Genomic DNA, 16,908 nt, shown 5'->3' on the forward strand with positions numbered 1-16,908 from the left:
TAAGAAAGATTAGCCTACATATTTTTTATTAATGTTCTTATCAGTTTTTGTTATCAAGGTTATGGTGATCTCACAAAATGAATCAGAAGAATGTTTTTACTTTTTGCTTTGGTGTTCATTGGAATTCACCAGTGAAGCCACCTGGACCTGGAGTTCTCTTTGTTGAAAGATCTTTAATTTTTAGATACAAATTCTTTAACACATACAGAATCTTCAGACTCAGATTTTCTACTTGTTTCTGTTTTGAAAAGTATTCTTCATGGAATTTGACTATTTCATTGGAAATTTCATGTTTATTTATGTAGAATTGTTCACAGTATCCTCTTATTATCTTTTTTTTTTTTTTCTGGCCTCACAGCTTGTGGGATCCTAGTTCCCCTACCAGGGATCAAACCCAGGCCCTCGGCAGTGAAAGCACAGAGTCCTAACCACTGGACCTAGAGGGAATTACCCCCTTATTACCTCTTTAATGTTTATTGTGATATCTCTCTTTTCATTATTGATATTGGTAATGTGTGCCTTTTATATTTTTTTAATTTATTTATTTTTTAAAATTTTGTTGCACTGGGTCTTAGTTGCAGCAGGTGGGCTCCTTAGTTGAGGCTCGCCGGCTCCTTAGTTGTGGCATGCAAACTCTTTCTTGCAACATACATGCATATGGGATGTAGTTCCCTGACCCCAGGCCCCCTGCATTGGGAATACAGAGTCTTATTCACTGTGCCACCAGGGAAGTCCCAATTTGTGCCTTTTTTAAAAAAAGTTTATCTGTTTTGCCAGGGAGGTCATCAATTGTATTAGTTCTTTCAAAAAAACAGCTCTTGCTTTGTTGGTTCATACTATTATATGTTTGTTTTCTATTTCATTAATTTCTGTTCTTAAATTTATTTCCTTCCTCCTACTCTCTTTGGGTTTAATGTGCTGGGGGTTTTTTCCGGATCTTGAAAATTGATTATTATATCATTGATTTTCAGCCTTTCCTCTTTTCTAATATATGCACTTAAAGATATAACTTTCTCTCTGAGACTGGGTATAGCTGCATTCCCTAAGTTTTGGTATGTTATAGTTTTAATGTCATTCAGTTCAAACTACTTTCTCGTTGTTGTGACTTCTTCTTTTTGTTCATGGGTTACTAAGAAGTGTATTACCTAATTTCCAGCCATTTGTAGATTTCTACTTATCTTTTTACTACAGTGTTACTATCTACATTAAGTCCATTGTGGTAAGAGAACTTTTCTGTATCATGTTAATCCTTTAAAATATGTTGAGACTTATTTTATGATCTGATACATGGTCTGTTTTGTTCAGTGTTGAAACTTCCCTGGTAGCACAGTGGTTAAGAATCTGCTTGCCAGGCCTCTCTGGTGGTGCAGTAGTTAAGAATCCTCCTGCCAATGCAAGAGACTCGAGTTCGAGCCCTGGTCCAGGAAGATCCCACATGCCGCGAAGCAACTAAGCCCGCGTGCCGCAACTACTGAAGCCCGTGCGCCTAGAGCCCATGCTCTGCAACAAGAGAAGCCACCACAATGAGAAGCCCGCACACCACAATGAAGAGTAGCCCCTGCTCGCTGCAACTAGAAAAAGCCCGAGTGCAACAACGAAGACCCAACGCAGCCAAAAATAAATTCATTAATTTTAAAAAAATAGAATCTGCCTGCCAACGCAGGGGACACGGTTCGATCCCTGGTCTGGGAAGATCCCACATGCAATGGAACAACAAAGCTCGTGCACCACAATTACAGCCTGCAAGCCACAACTACTGAAACTGCGTGCTGCACCTACTGAAGCCCGAGCGCCTAGAGCCTGTGCTCCATAACAAGAGAAGCCACCGCAGTGAGAAGCCCGCGGACTGCAACGAAGAGTAGCCCTTACTCGCCGCAACTAGAGGAAGCCCGCAAGCAGCAACAAAGACCCAACGCAGCCAAAAACAGGAAAAATTTTGTTCAGTGTTCCATGTGCTCTTGAAAACAATGTAAACTTTGCAATCATGGGTGGCAGTAGTTTATATGTCACATTCAATCAATTTTCTTAATTGTATTTTTCACATTTTTATATCTTTATTTATGTTTTTAATCTCCTTATTCTATCAATTACTGAGAGAAATGTGTTAAAATCTCCTGCTATGATTGTGGATATGTCTTTTTTCTCCTTTTAGTTCTGTCCTTTTTTGCTTTGTATATTTTTAAGCTATGTTATTAAGTACATATAATTTAGAATTATCATATCTTTCTGGTCTTTTTATCCTTTTGAAACTTTCCTCTTTATTTCTAGTAATACCTCTTATATTAAAATCTACTTTGCTTGATAGACCTGTAGCCTGCCAGCTATCTTTTAGATACCATTTGCATTATATACCTCTTCCTTCCTTTTACTTTTTTTTTTTTTTTTTTGCGGTACGTGGGCCTCTCACTGTTGTGGCCTCTCCCGTTGCAGAGCACAGGCTCCAGACGCACAGGCTTAGCGGCCATGGCTCATGGGCCCAGCTGCTCCGCGGCATGTGGGATCCTCCCAGACCGGGGCACGAACCCATGTCCCCTGCATCGGCAGACGGACTCTCAACCACTGCACCACCAGGGAAGCCCCTTCCTTTTACTTTTAACCTTTCTGTATCCTTATAATTAACGCGTGTCTCCTGTAAGCAGCATACAGTTGAGGTTTTTTTTTTTATGCAATTCAACAGTCTTTGTCTTTTAATTAGGGAATTTTGTTCTTTACAGTAATTGAATTACTAATATATTTGGATTTAAATCTTACCATCTTATCATTTGTTTTATATTTATTTCATCTTTTCTATTTTTATTTTCCTGTCACTCTGACTTCTTTGGATGAATTAATTTTCCCTTCTGTTCAATTCTTAGTTATACATTCTTTTACTATTTTGGTTGGATACTTTAGACCAGAAATTTTTTAAATTTTTGGTTGAAAGATCCCTTTATACTCTCAAAAATTATTAAGAACACAACTGGACATCCACATGTAAAAGAATGAAGTTGGACTCTTATCTCACACTGCATAGCAAAGATAACTCAAAATGGATCACAGACCTAAATTTAAGAGGTAAAACTATTTAAAAAAAATTTTTAAACTCTTAGGAGAAAGCATAGGGGTAAATATTCATGACCTTGGATTTGGTGTTGGTTTGTAAATTATGTTACCAAAACTTCAAGCAACAAAAGAAAAAATAGATAAGCTGGACTTCATCAAAATTAAAAGTTTTGGGCTTCCCTGGTGGCGCAGTGGTTAAGAATCTGCCTGCCAATGCAGGAGACATGGGTTCGAGCCCTGTTCCAGGAGATCCCATATGCTGCAGAGCAACTAAGCCCGTGTGCCACAACTACACAGCCTGCTCTCTAGAGCCCACAAGCCACACATACTGAGCCCGTGAGCCACAACTACTGAAGGCAACATGCCTAGAGCCCGTGCTCCACAACAAGAGAAGCCACTGCAATGAGAAGCCCGCGCACCACAATGAAGAGTAGCCCCCACTCACCACAACTAGAGAAAGCCTGCACACAGCAACAAAGACCCAATGCAGCCAAAAATAAATTAATTAACAAAAAAACTGAATTAAAAGCTTTTATGTTAAAAAAAATAAAATAAAATAAAATACATAATTTTAAAAAAGCTTTTATGTTTCAAAGGATACTATCAAGAGAGTGAAAAAATAATCCACAGAATGGGAGAAAATATTTGTAAATCATATATGTGATAAGGGTCCAGAATACATAAAGAACTCTTAAAACTCAAAAACAAAAAACAAAACAAAGCAAAAAAAAAAAAAAAGCAAAGACTTGAATAGATAGTTCCCCAGAAGAGCTATACAAATGGCCAAGAAGCACATGAAAAGATGCTCAATGTCATTAGTCAGTAGGAAAATGCAAATCAAAATCACAATGAGGGACTTCCCTGGTGGTCCAGTGGTTAGGAATCTGCCTTTCAATGCAGGGGATGTGGGTTCAATCCCTGGTTGGGGAACTAAGATCCCACATGCTGTGAGGCAATTAAGCCTGCACTCTGTAACTAATGAGCCTGCGCAACACAACTAGAGAAGCCCATGAGCTGCAAGGAAAGATTCCGCATGCTGCAACAAAGATCCTGCATGCCGCAACGAAGATCCTGTGTGCTGCAAATATGACTCGATGCAGCCAAATAAATAAATATTTAAAAAAGCAAAACAAAACAAAACCACAATGATATATACCCTCAAAATGAATGGCCCTAATAAGAAAGAATTTTAAAGGGGAAAATAAGTATTGGAAAAAATGTGGAGAAACTTGTACACTCATACACTGCTGAATGTAAAATGGTTCAGACACCATGGAAAATAGTTTGACAGTTCCTTGGTAAGTTAAACATTGAATTGCCAGTATGACCAGCAGTTTCACTCTTAGTATATGCGCAAAAGAATGGAAAACACCATTCTTTGTGTTCAAACAAAAAACTTGCACACAAAGGTTCACAGCAGCCCTATTCACAATAGCCAAAAGGTGGAAACAGCCCAAATGTTTATCAACAGATGAATGGATAAACAAAATGTGGTATATTCACACAATGACATATTATTTGGCCAAAAAAAGGAATCAAGTAATAATACATGCTACAACATGGATGAAAATTGAAAACGTAATGCTGCGTGAAAGAAGTCAGAGACGCAAAAGGCTATATGTTATATGTTTCCATTTATATGAAATACCCAGAATATGCAAATTCATCGAAAATAGAGAGCAGATTAGTGGCTGTCAAGGGCTGTGGCGGGTGGGGAAATAAGAGCGACTGCTTAATGGCACAAGGTTTCCATTTGGGGTGATGAATAGGTTCTGGAACTAAATAGTGGTAATGGTTGAACAACATTATGAACATACTTAACGCCACTGAATTGTACGTTTTTAAGTGGTTACAACAGCAAGTTTTATGCTAATCTATTTTACCACAATTTACAAAGTAATTGAGGACCTCAAAGAGCTTTTCTTTATGTGGATAATATGTAACAATATTTACCATATTAGAAATTAAAATTGGGAATTTAAAACTATGTATACTTTAATTCATTCTAAAATAATAACAAATTAGACCATTACAAATAACATATATTTTATTTAGGTTTTTATTTGTTGCTGTTGTTTGTTTGTTCAAAAAATGAAACAGAAATAAGAGTGGCATTGTTTTACATTTTTTACTTTTATTTTAATTCTGTCTTATAAAAGACAGCTTGAGGGCTTCCCTGGTGGCGCAGTGGTTGAGAGTCTGTCTGCCGATGCAGGGAACATGGGTTCGTGCCCCAGTCCTGGAAGATCCCACATGCCGCGGAGCGGCTGGGCCCGTGAGCCATGGCCGCTGAGCCTGCGCGTCCGGAGCCTGTGCTCCACAACGGGAGAGGCCACAGCAGTGAGAGGCCCGCATACCGCAAAAAAAAAAAAAAGACAACTTGATTCTCATGTCAGCTTCTGTCTCCAATCTGTTACATGATATTTTAGTTGAAGTATATACAGAAAATTTGCACACCCATTGGATGGCTGCTACCAAAAACAAACAAACAAAACCCAAACCTCACAAAATAAGTTTTGTTGAGGATATGGAGAATTGGAACCCTTGTGCACTGTAGGTGAGAAAGTAAAATGGTGCAGCCACTCTGGGAAACAATATGAAGGTTTCTCAAAAAAATCAATCCCACCTCTGGGTATATACCCAAAAGAACTGAAAGCAGGACATTGAAGAGATATTTGCACACCCATGTTCATTGTAGCACTACTTATAATAGACAAGAGGTGGAAACAACCCAAATGTCCATCAATGGATAACTAGAGAAACATATACATACAGTGGAATATTATTTGGCCTTTAAACAGGGAAATACTGATACAAGCCACAATGCAAATGAACCTTGAAGACATTATGCTAAATGAAGTGTCAGTCATAAAAAATATAAATATTGTAAAATTGCATTTACATGAGGTATCTAAAGTAGTGAAATTCATAGAAACAGAGAGTAGAATGGTGGTTGCCAGGGGATAGAGGGAGAGGGAAATGGGATATTGTGATTTAATAAGTACAGGCAGACCTCGGAGGTATTGTGGGTTCAGTACAGACTGCAATACAGTGAACATCACAATAAAGCAAGTCACACAAAATTTTTCGGTTTCCCAGTACATATAAAAAGTTATGTGTTGGGCCTCCCTGGTGGCGCAGTGGTTGAGAGTCCGCCTGCCGATGCAGGGGATACGGGTTCGTGCCCCGGTCCGGGAGGATCCCATATGCCGCGGAGCGGCTGGGCCCGTGAGCCATGGCCGCTGAGCCTGCGCATCCGGAGCCTGTGCTCCGCAACGGGAGAGGCCACAACAGTGAGAGGCCCGCATACCGCAAAAAAAAAAAAAAAAAAAGTTATGTGTTTACACTACACTGTAGTCTATTAAGCGTGCAATAGCATTGTCTGAAAAAAATATACATACCTTAGTTTAAAAATACTTTATTGCTAAAAAAAAATGTTAACCATTATCTGACAATGCAGGGTTGCCACAAACCTTCAATTTGCAAAAAAAAAAATGTAATATCTACAATAAAGCACGATAAAGTGAAGCACAATAAAACAAGGTGTGCCTGTGAAAAAGAAAGTTTGGCATTTGCAAATATGTAGTTGGAAAATAGAGTATTTTAATAGCCTCTTCAGATAATTGTGGATATTCCTTTTTTTTAAAATAAATTTATTTATTTTTGGCTGTGTTGGGTCTTCGTTGCTGGGTGTAGGCTTTCTCCAGTTGTGGCGAGCAGGGGCTGCTCTTGGTTGCAGTGAGCGGGCTTCTCATTGTGGTGGCTTGTCTTGTTGCGGAGCATGGGCTCTAGACACGTGAGCTTCAGTTGTGGCACACGTGCTCAGTAGTTGTGGCTCGCAGGCTTAGTTGCTCTGCGGCATGAGGGATCTTCCGAGACCAGGGCTCGAACCTGTGTCCCCTGCATTGGCAGGTGGATTCTTAACCACTGCGCCACCAGGGAACCCCAAAATGTTCACATTCTTTTTGTACATTAAAACACATTGGTCTATCTTGTGCTTTATTTTTAAATATTTACCTATTTTTTTGGCCAGGCTGTGCTTCATGCGGGATCTTAGTTCCCTGACCAGGGATTGAACCCACGCCCCCTGCAGTCAAAGTGTAATCTTAACCACTGGATGGCCAGGGAAGTCCCTATCTTGCGTTTTTAATGGGCTTTTTAATCATGCAAATTTTTATAACACTGTGCATTGGTCATGGTGTATGATCCATTTAGTGTGCTATTGAATTCATTTTGCTAGTATTTGGTTGCAAATTTTTGCATCTATATTCATCAGGTATATTTGCCTATAGTTTTCTTTTCTTGTGATGTCCTTATCTGGCTTTGGTATCAGGGTAATTCTGGCCTCATCAAATGAGTTTGGGAGTGTTTCCTCCTCTTCAATTTTTTGGAACTTTGAGAAGGGCTGGCATTACTTCTTTAAATGTTTGGTAGAATTCACCAGTGAAACTATCTGACCGTTTCTTGTTAGGAAGTTTCGATTACTGATTCAATCTCCTTATTTGTGATTAGTCTGTTCAGACTTTCCATTTCTTCATGATTCAGTCTTGATAGCTTGTATAATTCTAGGAATTTATGCATTGCTTCTAGGTTGTCCTATTTGTTGGTATGTATTTGTTCATAGTAGTCCCTTATGATCCTTTGTATTTCTGTGGTTTCAGTTGCAATGCCTCTTCTTTCACTTATAATTTTATTTATTTCAGTCCTCTCTCTCTCTCTCTCTTTTTATTTGCTAACTTGACATCAGTTTGAATTCTTTTCTTCTTATCTTGTAATCTAGCAACCAGCCATTTATTTAATTCAAAGCTAGCATTTTCCCCTTCAGTTTTACCTTCAGCAAATGTCTAAAATTTTCTTAAAGGGATAGCACATTTAAATAATTAATTTAAATTATTATTTTTTAGATAGCTAGTGGGAAGCAGCCACATAGCACAGGGAGATCAGCTTTGTGCTTTGTGACCACTTAGAGGAGTGGGATAGGGAGAGTGGGAGGGAGACGCAAGATGGAGGAGATATGGGGATATATGTATATGTATACCTGATTCACTTTGTTATAAAGCAGAAATTAACACACCATTGTGAAGCAATTATACTCCAATAAAGCTGTTTAAAAAAATAAAAATAAATTATTATTTTTAATTAATTAATTATTTAATTAGCCACACTATGTGGCTTGCAAGATCCAGGAGTGGCTGTTTGTTCCAAAGGAAAATAACCCTGTATCTGTAAGCCTATCTCCTTCCCCTTTCTCTTCCCAATGAGCACACCTACAAATGAAGACTCTTGATCTGGCCAAGGTGAGGATATTTTTATCTCTTTTTACTCTGCAATGCCTGCAACAGCTCCTCTCCCTAGATGACCCAGTTGGTGACAATGCAGACTCTGTGAGCAGAGGCCAACCTGCAGCTGCAGGAACCTTCTTTTCAGCATTCCCCTTACTACCTCTGGAAGCCCTGCAGAGCCTCAGTCATTGCCCTGGTCCATCAATAGGAAAGTCCCAGTCATTCATGTTGGTGGCCATTCCACCTCACATCTCATCCCACCAGCCTTTTCTGCCCTCCACTCTTCTCTCTGGGTTCTTATGTCACTGTGTGATGATTTCAGTAGGTCAAGTAAAAACTGTATTACAGACGACAGTAATGCTAGGAGGAAAGAATGAAGGAAACCAGCACACAGTGATTAGAGCCCATGTTTGCACAACCAAAGAGTCAAGAAATTATGGATACAAAAAAAAGAAAAGAAAAGAGAGAAAGAAAAAGGAATGATGGATTGATGGATACAGAATGAGTAATCAGCTGTGGCTGCCAGGTGACACCATAGCAACTCCAGCTAGGACAAGCCAAAAAAAAAAAATCAGCAAGCCCTTCATGCCTTCGTAGTATTTATTATATGGATAGTTATTTTTAATAGTCAAGCTCTTCTGTTATAGAACAGATTTTCTTATTTATGAATATGTAATCTGTCTTTGATTCTCTTGTCTATCCTTGGCCACTGGCCAAGTAGAAGCCTAGTGCCATGATACAGCATAAGGAGTTTTGGACTTCTGGATAAATTATGCTAGAATTCCACACAGTTCAAGGGTCTATATCCCCAAAGCAGATATTCTCCTTATACCACTCTTAGACTCAGGCAAGAAAGGCTACTGTTCTGGGTTCATCTAGAGCACCCTCTCACCACCACCACCATGGGCCTTCCTCTGGCCTCCCCACCCTAGGGACTGGCTTTTCTGGAGCCCACATTGACTCCTTCTAGACCGGGGCTACTCAAAGTGGTTCTCTAACCACTACCAGTCAGCAAACTTCTTGTTACTGGTCCACAACACACACTAAATATAGGAATTGAAAGCAAGCATTTAGAAATTTTTATCACAATTTGACTTTCTACCACTTCCAAGCTCCTGATCATCCTCCATTTTCCAGTAATGTTAATATAATACATTGTGTTGCTAGTGCTAATGCTAGTAAAATTACATTGTATTTTTTTTTTTTTTTTTTTTTTTTTTTCAAATATATTTATTTATTTTTTATTTTTTTATTTTATTTTATTTTTTGCTGTACGCGGGCCTCTCACTGTCATGGCCTCTCCCGTTGCAGAGCACAGGCTCCGGATGCGCAGGCTCAGCAGCCATGGTTCACGGGCCCAGCCACTCTGCAGCATGTGGGATCTTCCTGGACCGGGGCACGAACCCGTGTCCCCTGCATCTGCAGGCGGACTCTCAACCACTGCGCCACCAGGGAAGCCCCTACATTGTATTTTATAAAAGTAATAGTTCATCCCAGATTGGAAACTTAAAAAGCTAGCCATTCACCAGAAGCACTGTTTTATTTTAGACTCTGGCATTTTCTGCCCAAATAGCCTGAGCCCATTTCCTCCAGGGTCTCTGCAGGCCTCTGCCTGGGGCATCCTCAGGTGGGCAGACCCCTCTACAAGTGTGCACACCTGGCCTCAGTAGGTGGCCAGGAACCACTGTTCATAGGTGTGCAGATTGAGCTTGGACTTGTGAGCTGCGGTGTCCATTGTGTGCATGCAAGGCCCCTCACAGTGCAGAATGGAGGGAGGGGAGAGGAATAGGAAGGCAAAGGGCACGGACTGAGGCTTGGAGCCATGAGTGGCAAGTTCTAAATCCAAACCTGGCCTTCCAAGTTGTTATGAAGATATATCTGTCAAGGTAGAAGGATAGAACACACTTTAACAGTGTGTTAGCCTGACCTCTTAAGGCCTCAGTACTCAGACAAGTAGTATGTGGGCCTCCATTTGTTTCTTGCCCTGGGGCCCATAAATGTACCCAGCAGACCTACCTTAGGCATCCCTGGATGGACAGCTGAGGAGCCCATTAAGCTACATGCACTCTGTAAAGACGCATGAACGTTTTCTTGCATAACTTTTAAGCGGACCCTGAGCCAATAAGATTAAGAACCACTGGCCGAGATATTGCAGAAAATCTGCTGGGACAAGTCGGCCTGTTCCACTATGCTAGTTCCAGAGATAGAGTCAAGGACTGTCTCTTCCTCTTCTTGGGGCAAACCTAGAGAACAGCCATCACTGGTGGCCATGAAGGTCTCCTGCATGCTTCCTGTATCCTTTGTATCTCCTGATGACAAATTGAAATTGTAAAGGAGTATCGACTGAAAAAAAAACCAACAAAAACAAAAACAGCACAACTTAAAAGCTGCGAGTTGTGTTTTACTGAGAACTACAGACCAGGAGACAGCCTCTCATATAGCTCTGAGGCAAAGGAGCCAGGATACGTAGGAGTTTTTGCTGGGGAAAAACAAACAAAAAAAAAACAGTAGTGAGGGCTTTCCTGGTGGCGCAGTGGTTGAGAGTCCGCCTGCCGATGCAGGGGACACGGGTTCGTGCCCCGGTCCAGGAGGATCCCACATGCCCCAGAGCGGCTGGGCCCGTGACCCATGGCCGCTGGGCCTGCATGTCCGGAGCCTGTGCTCTGCAACGGGAGAGGCCACAACAGTGAGAGGCCTGCATACTGCAAAACAAACAAACAAAACAAAACAAAAAACAGTAGTCAAACGTCAAAAGATTACTGCTAATCACAAAAAAAGAGACATCTCAAGTTAATGATTTGAGTGCTTTTCTGTGTATGGAAAGGTGCAAGAGTCTGGGATCACCGAAATTATTCCTTTGATATGTATCTTAACTCTCTAGGGCCAGCATCCTGTTTTTTTTCCATCCTGAATTCCCTTCAGGGTGCACCGCTGGGGCTGGCTGCAGTGGCCCACGGCTTGATGGTGGGCAACACTCATTGATTACTGAAATGGCAGGCAACATTTTTTTGTCAACAAGAGTAATCACAGTTCAGGCATTTAAAAATGGAGTGAGGAGGCCATTGAGGATCTGGTGTCAGACACGACTCTGCACCACTGAGAACTTGAGCTTTCTTTGAATTCTACCAGACTGAGGGACACCACCAGCATATTCAGAGCAACACCTGCCACCTGCAACCTTGTGGTCTCCCCTTGTAACTATGCAACCACTTGGACCCCAACGAATCCTCACTTAACCAGCACCCTTAGTCCTTGCCAGCTTCGATTATAATTCTTGATAACTCATGTAACTAACTGTAACCTTGCAGTTTCTGCCTTTACAAACCTCTCCCACTTTGTAGTCCAGCAGAACACAATTCAAGTGCTTCTTCTTTTTTTTTTTTTTTTTGTGGTATGCGGGCCTCTCACTGTTGTGGCCTCTCCCGTTGCAGAGCACAGGCTCCGGATGCGCAGGCTCAGCGGCCATGGCTCACGGGCCCAGCCGCTCCGCGGCATGTGGGATCTTCCCGGACCGGGGCACGAACCCATGTCCCCTGCATCGGCAGGCGGACTCTCAACCACTGCGCCATCAGGGAAGTCCCAAGTGCTTCTTGAATTTGTGTCTCCCAGGCTGCAGTCCTAACAAGCCTCAAATAAACACCTGTTTATTTCAGTCAGTCTGTTTCTAAAATTTGGATTAACACTCCCACAGATCAGACTTGCTGAGTTTCTAGGAGTCGTCCCTTCCTCTCCAGTAAAGACCTAACCCCAAGATCCAAGCTCTTGCATTTTCCGCTCTGACCCCGCAAGTCACCAGGCGTTGGAGAAGCCACTTTCCCTGCAGGGGCAACCGCTGGCCTTCCTCCCGCTGTGCTGGTAGGGGAGCCCAGGGCCGCTATGAGGAACAGAGGCACGCTCTGTGAGATGCCTCCAGCATCTCTCCCTGTGCTAGGAACAGGTTCCTAACCTGGAGCCCTGTCACCCGGGTGTTTCCCACAGAAGCGCTGCATCCAAGGGTGATCAGGGAAGAGAGGCAACTGGGCTGGCTCCACGAGGCGAGCAGGGCCAAGAGAGTGGCTTGCGGAGGGAGTGGGGCAGGACATGGTCTTTTCCTTCCACCCGTACCCCCTCCTCACCTCCTGCAGGCCCTGAGTAAACCTGGGCACCCTCTCCGCCTCTTCCTGGTACTTGGACCCACACCAGTCCCCGCTGGGCCCTGGGGGACAGAGAACTGACCTTTCCCAGGGTGGCTGGGGCCTCCAGATCCTGCAGTCATGGGCAGATGGAAAATTTCTGTGGAAACTCCAGCCCAGACAGACCTCAAGCCTCAAGCTGTCCTAGCCAAGGGGGAATCTCATGCTCTTGTCCAGAAACACTCGTTTCTTAAGGGAAAACACCCCATAACTTTTTTTTTTTTTTTTTAGATGGATTCTAGGCCCTAGGAAATGTTTGGGAAAGACTTCCCTGTTGCAACTCAGCAAGATGAAGGCTACACCCTCCCTGGCTGGCTCAGCTGCTGCCTCTGCAGCACAGCTCCCAGCAACTCACTGAGAACTGGAAAGCTTCCAGAAGTCTTGGGAGAGTCAGAGAGGAGGTCAGCGTCTCTAACTGGGATCAGGACACAGTTCTTCGAGATAGGAGGATGAAGCCCCAGAGGAGCATCTGCACTGAAGCCTGGAACAGACACCGTGTCTTCCACTGGACACAGTCAGAGCAACCATCGCCTCCCCCATCCCTGACCTTAGGAGGTAGCCCTCCAAACCCAAACTCTCCCCCATACAATGTAAAAAGTTGGGTGCAGTCTTCCCAACTTTGTTCTGAGAAATGAGATAAGAGGGAGAATTCAGCTCCTCCCTTCAGCCCTAGAGCTCCAGCTGCTGGTGCAGGGAATCTCCTAATAACCGATCCCTCCTGAGTAGAGACCACAGTCCATAGTCCTGGGTCTTTATCAGTGACTCCCTCCTTTGTGCTCGAGGGGGTGGCAATGGTGCGAAGCTGCAGCCGCCTGCCTATCTGACCTGAGTCCTCTGGTCTCTCCCCATTATCTCCTGCAGCACCAAGGAATGTAGTGTTATCCAGCTTTTCTGGCAGAAAAAATGTCTTTGTGTTTTGAATCTCAACCTATATGTCTCCCCCTTAGGGCCAGAAATTTGGTTGGTCACAATCACTGGGAAATAGTGGCTCAGGACATTGCAGTTTAATTCATTTCATGCTAAACATCAAGGAAGATGAAATATCCAACATGGAACATGGTGGCACCAGAGCAGATGTATGGGGTTTTCTCCAGGACTTGTGAGTCTGGCTTTGGTGACTGGGAAGATAGCGTGTCATTCCCTGAAACAGAGGATGCTGGAGGAGGAGCAGGTGCTGGGGGGAATAATGTTCATTTGGAGGCATGTTGAGTGTGAGGTGCTGGTGGATCATCCAAGGAGAAAAGTCCAGTGGATAGTTGAATACAGGCCCTACAGCTTGGGGATGAGCAGGGAGAAGTCCAATCTGGAGGTGAACCATGGTGACGCTCCCAAATCTTATGTAAACCATGGGTTTGGATGGGGCCGTTCAAGGACCTAGCACTGACCAGAAGAGCTCGGAGCCAAAATGGTGCCATGGTGGGGGTGGGGAAGAGCAGAGGAAGGAGCTCCAGGAAAGGAGACTGAGAAGGAGCAGCCAGAGAGGCAGAAGTGAAACCAAGAGGGGTTTTGTTTGCTTGTTTTGTTTTTAAGCCAATGGATGACAGAGTTTCAAGGAAATAAGTCAACAAAGTCAAATACTAAGAGATTGAAAGTAAGATCAAACCTGGGACTTGGCCACATTAAAGTCAAAGGCGATTTTGGTGAGAGCATTTGAGGGGTGGGTCAAGGAGGAGCCGGATGGTAGGGAGTGCAGGAAGAGGACGAGGACATGGACACAGATCACTAAGTAGTTTACAGGGCTGAGGAGGGGGGAAGTGCGGGAAAAGCTGAGCATCCTTATTTGGTAAAGGGAAGAACCATGAGCAAGGAAGGGGAAGGTAAGATAAAGAGGACAATGGATGGGGGATCATGGAAGGTGAGAGGATGGGGGCTGTGTGCCCTGCCTCTGCAGAGTGAAACTTGTAGGTGATGGGGAAAGCTGAAGAAGTTATTTCCCTCTGTGAAGTAGGAGGTAGAACCATCTGCATAGGGTAGGGTGGGAGATGGTGGGAAGGAGTTGAGGAAAGAGAAGAAAGTTAGGAATTGTCATTGAGGGGAAGCAGAATGAAAGTGAGCAGAGATGCACAGCATTGCCTCACTGTGTGACAGGCCTGCTGAGGCAGGAGTCTGTGAATTCCCAGCTTCTCTACTCAACGTGGTCACGTGGCTTCCTCCTTTCACATGGACAGCTCACCATGGGACACGGCATGTTGACCCAGAATCGGACTGTTGCTGGGCAGAGTGGTTAATACCAGACCACAGGCTATGGGCTGGGATGCGAAGCAAGTAAGAGCCCACACAAAGGAGCTGCACGACCAGAAGAGGAGGAGTTTGTAGTACGTATTGGGAGTATAGGTGAAAGGCAGAGGAGCTGAAGGATACAGACAAATGCTGGATTGTGACCTTTCAGAGGTGACACCCCCGATGGCAGTGGGGCGCCCATGGGAGTGCGCTGTTTTGTGGAGAGGAGGTGAATGCCCTCAGAAATGAGGAGGCCAAAGGAGAACAAAGTGAGGGCATCACACAGATTTCTCAGACACACATTCCAAGAAGGCACTAGGGTACTGGTAGGAGAAGGGACCAGAAGACAGTAAGCCAGGTGCCCAAGTCCTCAGTGAGTGCAGGGAAGGAAGTAGGAAATCAAGAACAAATGGGTTATCTGAGCGGCAGGAGACTCCAACTCATGCTCATCTAGAGATGGAAGAAAAGATATCTGGAAGAGGCAATGAGAGTAAAAATAACCCAGGCCCTGCCCCTCAGATATGTATAATGGGATCCTGGGTGATGGGGAGACCTCAGCTGCTCATTTGAGAAGCGGGGGATAACATTCTCTCCATGCTTGAATAGCACTTCATCTGTCCTCTGAAACCTCTGTTGTAGGTCAGCAGTGGGGGGGTGGGGAGTGGGGACCCTGAGGATCTGTCACAGGGTGAGGGGCAGCAGCCCTTTGGTCGGGGTGAAAAGTGGCAGGAACAGGAAAGTTGGGAGCCTAACCAGCCTCAAGGGATTAAGGCCTGTTTCTCTGTCCTGGGGGTGAGGGGATTGAGGCCAGATGCCACTTGCTGCCTGAGGCTCAGGGTCCCAGAAGGAGCCTGGTAAAAGGCTGATTTGCACCTGAACAGGTTCTTCCTGTGTGGACGCAGGTACCAGTTTGTGTCCCAGGGGTCTGTGGGCTATCCCTGCCCTGGACTATTCCTCAAGAGGAAAACTGATCTTATCTCCATGTCTTTCCTCCAAGCTTAAGCACCACTGATATTTGTATTTTATTTATTTATTTTTATTTACTTATTTATTTTGGCCACGCTGCGAGGCATGAAGGATCTTAGTTCCCTGACCAGGGACTGAACCCGGGCCCCCTGCAGTGGGACCGAGGAGTCCTAACCACTGGACCACCAGGGAATTCCCAGAAATCTCTATTTTTGAGAAGGAAGAAAGGGAGGAAGAGGAAGGACTGCCACCATGACAGAAAGGACTGGCTAGGTCAGAAGACGAAAGGGTGGGGTGGGGGAGTTGATGGGCATCAGAGTCCAGCACTAGCCCTGAGCTCTCCTAGGACACAAGCTCGCCTGGCTTCCTCACAGGTCTTCCTCCCTGAAAGACAGAAGCACACCTTATCTGCTAACATTCACTTCCTGCAGTCTTGGGCTACCTTTTTTTTTTTTTTTTTTTTTTAGCTGCACGGCATTCAGGATATTAGTTCCCTGACCACGGATCCCTGAGTTGGAAGTGTGGAACCTCAACCAGTGGACCACCAGGGAAGTCCCTACTTAGGCTCCTTAATATTTTAATATTTACTTCTGTGAAAAGCCAGGAAGATGGGAGGCTATGAGGCCTGTGCTAATGGAAAAGTCATGGGGTGGTGGTTAAAAAAAAAAAAAAAAATCAAAATATTTACCTGGGGGCTTTCCTGGTGGCGCAGTGGTTGAGAGTCCGCCTGTCGATGCAGGGGACACGGGTTCGTGCCCCGGTCCGGGAGGATCCCACATGCCGTGGAGCGGCTGGGCCCGTGAGCCATGGCCACTGAGCCTGCGCGTCCGGAGCCTGTGCTCCGCAATGGGAGAGGCCACAACAGTGAGAGGCCCGCGTACGGCAAAAAAAAAAAAAAAAAAATGTACCCGGTCCTTTCCCCTACACATACCCACGTATCCGGTATGTGTTAGGAATGAGAGTTTGGCTTGTGTTTGGAAAAGCAAACAATCAAGGTCCTAAGCACCCAGCCATCAGCAGAACACAAAGTCCCTGTGATCCACCTCAGTCCCGCCCACTGCCCCATCTTCCAGCTGAAACTCAGATCCCAGAAGGTGTGCAAACAGAGGAGGTGCTTTACCCCACCAGTCAGATTCTGTTTTCTCCACTTCGGCCCACATCTACCCACTCAGTTCCATTTAAGAAACAGTTTCTATCTGTCTTTACTTTTACCACCAGTCTTGGTT

General features: G+C 44.2%; 1 protein-coding gene across 1 annotated transcript in view; it reads right to left on the reverse strand.

Annotated features, from left to right (window-relative positions):
- Positions 1 to 16,775, reverse strand: part of IL6R (interleukin 6 receptor) — an 89,836-nt gene extending 73,061 nt beyond the window's left edge. Inside the window, exon 1 of the mRNA XM_081226272.1 lies at positions 16,371 to 16,775. Coding sequence (XP_081082398.1) covers positions 16,371 to 16,611 — 241 coding nt within the window. The 5' untranslated portion in view covers positions 16,612 to 16,775. The remainder of the gene's footprint in view (positions 1 to 16,370) is intronic.
- Positions 16,776 to 16,908: the final 133 nt, after the last annotated feature.

This window comes from Mesoplodon bidens, assembly GCF_964165515.1.
Source record: "Mesoplodon bidens genome assembly, chromosome: 2".
Taxonomy (NCBI): domain Eukaryota; kingdom Metazoa; phylum Chordata; class Mammalia; order Artiodactyla; family Ziphiidae; genus Mesoplodon; species Mesoplodon bidens.